At 33.1% G+C, this 4379-nt stretch overlaps 1 protein-coding gene across 1 annotated transcript; it reads right to left on the bottom strand.

Annotated features, from left to right (window-relative positions):
- Nucleotides 1–1095: 1095 nt before the first annotated feature.
- Nucleotides 1096–3246, bottom strand: LOC107827339 (bidirectional sugar transporter NEC1-like). Its single transcript, XM_016654438.2, has 6 exons — nucleotides 3054–3246; nucleotides 2915–2951; nucleotides 2609–2822; nucleotides 2065–2226; nucleotides 1774–1893; nucleotides 1096–1695 (listed from the first exon to the last, which is right to left on the bottom strand). Exons 1-6 carry the CDS (start codon nucleotides 3100–3102, stop codon nucleotides 1444–1446), a joined length of 834 nt encoding a protein of 277 aa, XP_016509924.1. The 5' UTR covers nucleotides 3103–3246; the 3' UTR covers nucleotides 1096–1443.
- Nucleotides 3247–4379: the final 1133 nt, after the last annotated feature.

Genomic DNA, 4379 nt, shown 5'->3' with positions numbered 1-4379 from the left:
TTCATTTCAAATTGCCTCCTTCAAATAACATCGCATTATTTAAGAAAATGTATAGGAGTAGTACCTTTTTCCAGTACGAAATATTTACTTAAAGTGGAAAACCGAAATTCTAGAAGACCTTTAGAGAAAATTCATTCAATTCCCACTAGAAGAAAAGAACAGCCACTCCGATCACTCTTTTGGATTGTTCCTTTTTACCTCAATGAATATTCATTGCTCTGAAATTCTGAATCACTAATCTGTGGAGATTGTGGCTCCTTAGAGATGATGCAGAATTGATATATAGTTATTACTATATTATCTATTTTGTGGAAAGAAAAAAGCAAAAAAGTCGAGTTTTCTTAATTTTACCAAATGGTCGTTGAAGTTTCTTGTCATTTTCCTTATTTAAAGAAGTTTCTTAGAATACGTCTTATCTGGTTGACAGTTTAAATTTTTACTTTTGATGGGTCTTCCTCCAAACAGCAATCATTCATTTACTTTCAAAGCTTGGGATTTCAGACATTTTTCTCCTTTCAAGAAAATTCACCAATTAAGTACAAGGGGGCATACTTCATGAAATCATGGAACAGTTCACATACAAAAGATAAGAGCCTTCGCTTGTTATATATTATAGACAATAAAAATAAACTAAATCAGAAAATAAAAGATTTGTTTATATTAAATATAACCAATGAATCCTATGTTAGTCCTAGGTCTAAATATTACAATCCAAAACATGAAATAAACCCAAGCACACCAATAAATCAAGAATCATAAAAGGTTAGACATAATGACTAATTATAAGGGAAGAGAAGGACGGCATAGGCGCCCCAAGTGTTACGCTTGTTTTTCCTGCTATTTGTTGCATTCTAAGAAAAATATGTTGTGTTGACTCCATGATCGGATATGGAGAGTTTTGCATTGAGACTCGTATATTAGGCGGATTCAAACTTTAAAGTTCATGAGTTCTTATAACGATCTCAAGTTACTATACAATAACAATTAATTCCATAGTCAACGAACCTATAAATAACTAAACTCTAGATCGCCACTTGTTTGCTCCAAATGCATATGCAAAAGAAAAGAAGAAAATAAAAAAAAGAGACTAATATATAGATTGAACAAGCATTTATATATAACGACAAATCAAGGAAGCAGTTGCAACCCTTAATTCGCAAATTTTATCAATAACGTAACGAACACAGTAGCATGAATTCATCTGATACATTATAGGATTTTTTTTCCTACTTTCCTTTTACCCTTCAGCGTATAGCTATTTAATTGATTATACATTTTTTACTTAAAAAAGAATGGAAATATCTTGTACGGGCACAGTTTTCTCTTTGTAGAAGGCCCTACATATAAATACCCCTAGAGCTTAGCTTTCGCCGTTGCTTTTTTCTGGTATTAGTTTCTTCAGCCAAGCAGAAGCTATAGGTTCCATAATTGGCTTGGATTTTCTCATACGTTGGAAGTTGTTTGTGCAACAACTTCTTGCTTAGTCTTTTTTTCATCAGTATCATCAACTTCAGCTTCCTTATTCGGATCAGAATTTTCTTGCATCTCCAATACCATTGCTTTCATGTCTATGACGACTTGTGTCAAATCTTTTAGATTACTGTCCGCCGGTTGGATTTGTTGCTTTCTGTTTCTGAAGATCGCGTACAGTATCATCTGAGCAATTCCAAATGTAAACCCTAGAATGTTTGGCGTCTGTTCATGCAATCACAAGGAAAAAGATAAGTACGCATATAAAAATTAGCTACAAATAAGAAAAGTAGGACGACTTACGGCAATGTACATGTCCTTTATCAAGAGACCATAGAAAAACCACATGACGGCGCAGATTGTGAGGAAGAATGAAAGAGGGAATGGCATGAACTCAACGCTCCTTGTTCTTATAACACGTCTCTGCAAAAAGAATAAATTTTAGCGAAAAGTATATTAAAAGTGGTATATTTAAATAGTCAGTTTAGTTCTAGATATAAGTTTGAAATAAAAATTGTTTAGCGCCGAAGAACGTAACGTATTTACAAAAAATAATGAGTGTGACAATCATGATAATGATAAGATATATGGTACCATAATGCTTAGAGGAGCAGCGAAGACGCAGACAGAAAAGACAGCACAGATCCATCCGACAATAGTGACTCGCGTCTCATCTTTGGCGAATATATATGTCAAGGCCACAATTGCTCCATATGATCCTATATTTAACAGAAGAACCAGCTTTGTAGTGTAAATCTGCAAAATAAACCAGAAAGTCAAAATTACAATGTGGAAAACATTAATTTAGATACGATGCTTCAACATATATGTTAAAAAAATCACTAAACTTCTAAGAATTGTATTTCATTTTGAATTCATAATTTCAAAAATGTAACGAACTTTTTTTTTTTTAAACCTTTCCCAAATTAAGAGGATCTATAGTGTTTTCACACTTTCCCAACGTGACTCGAATACAGGACCTAACAGTCGTAGGTGCAGGCGCTTTTACCAACTAAGTAAGTCTCACTTGTCAAACGAACTTATTGGTAAGAATGTAAATATTGAACCCATCAGATTTAATCTGCATATGATCGAATAGAAGAAATAAAGAGTGTTGTAGTGAGTATTGTATCATAACCTTGGCCTCTCGGGTAGCATATATCAAGAAGATTGTGAGATATATCAATTCGATGGCAGTCCCGAAGCTGTTAATAGTAACGAGCAAAATCCCATTCTTCTCCTTGAGATAAGCATAGTACAAGTAGAGCATGGCACTGAATAGTGCAACCGAATAGGGTATAGACTGGAATCCTTCCGTTGATTTTCTCTTATAAATCCTATAGAAAGTCGGTCTGTAAAAGAAGAAAAATTACACATAATATCAATATTAAGGTCTCTTTAGCTAATCTTCAATTGGAAAAACAAGAATTAATGGGACTCTTACATTGGAGACAAGTACACCAAGAACGACACCCCATTTCCTGTAAAAGCAAAAGTGAAATTACCCAAGTTAAAAGAAGTGAATTATACAAACAACTAAATATATGTAAAGGGAAAAGAGTAGAGGAATTAATGAAAAATACCAAGAACGCCAAAAACAAAAGCCAATTGAGAAGCAGTGAAGATAGCCATTCTTGGAGAGAGAACTGAAGTTCTTGGATGTACTTGTGCTAATACAAGCTGGAGAAAATCCTCAAAGCATGATCAAAATACATTGTTTTGCCAACGTTTATATAGGAATCATAAAGTGAGATATTGCTGATAAAGATTGCTTGCTTCTTCAAACTACTACGTATGTACTTTGGCTTTGAGCTGTCCAAAAAATCATGTTGAAATCGACCTGGTTTTAAATGTGAACAATATAATTCAATTCCCAGAGGTTTAATTAATAGTTGTATTAATTAGAAAGACTATATCTACCTATGAAATTAGGTAGTTTTCCAGAATATCACAATTTTCCTGAATGCCACTGCTGTACGATATATCTTTTCTCACAAAGCTACTTTGGACTAATTTGTTAATTAGGTACTAGCTAGCCCAGTATAAATTGAACCATATCGGTGGTCTACTAATTAAAATGAGTTATTAGGACTTGATAATCATCTAAATTTTTTGGTCACTGGAAGCATACTTGTGATTTCATAGAGTAATTACCGTTTTATTCTAAAAAAGCATACATAGATGATTGTGAATCTTCTATGCTTAAAGAACTTTGAATCTGTGATAATATCACTTGAATTAAGAGAACTACTTTGTTGATTCTTTAACTTTATTTTTGGCACGGCAACTGCTGATTTATTATACCCTTTTCATTTTGTTCAGTCAAAAAGTTGAATTATGTTGATCAGTTACAGAAAGATAGGAGGGGCTAATATGGCTTAAAGCATGCAAAGCAAAAAAGGATGAGCTATAAAGAGTAATGCTATGTGTTAGAAAACAATAGGTAACTTGTTCGTATTTTCTCTATTCAAAAAATGTCATCGATATTATCATACATCTTTAAGTTCTGAATTAATTTTATGATCTATCGTAATAAAATGATTCCATTTTAACATATTATAACCAACTCCATTACCATATGTTTTTTTAACCCAAAAAAAAAGAAAGATTGAAGATAAAAAGAGAAAACATAGAGAACAGAAAATTTTTTGTTTTCAACGCCAAAGAAAGTGAGCTTCACGTTCAAAACTCATAAAAAATGTTTAGAAACACCTCTTCTAGATTCCCGTTCAAACACTCGGAAAAAGCAAAAACAGAAACAAAAGAAAACAAAAATGAACACAAAACAAAATAGTTTTGACACTAGCTAGAGCTACGTCAGATGAAATCGGTTACGTGAAGGAAATTGTGAAGTGAGAAAGGAAAGGGAAGAGAGGACAAAAGAGAGAACCAACGGCGAGGGTTGTGCA

Source organism: Nicotiana tabacum, chromosome 19 (assembly GCF_000715075.1).
Source record: "Nicotiana tabacum cultivar K326 chromosome 19, ASM71507v2, whole genome shotgun sequence".
Lineage (NCBI taxonomy): Eukaryota > Viridiplantae > Streptophyta > Magnoliopsida > Solanales > Solanaceae > Nicotiana > Nicotiana tabacum.
Note: the sequence above shows the minus strand (reverse complement) of the source record. Positions and strands in the feature narration are given on the sequence as shown.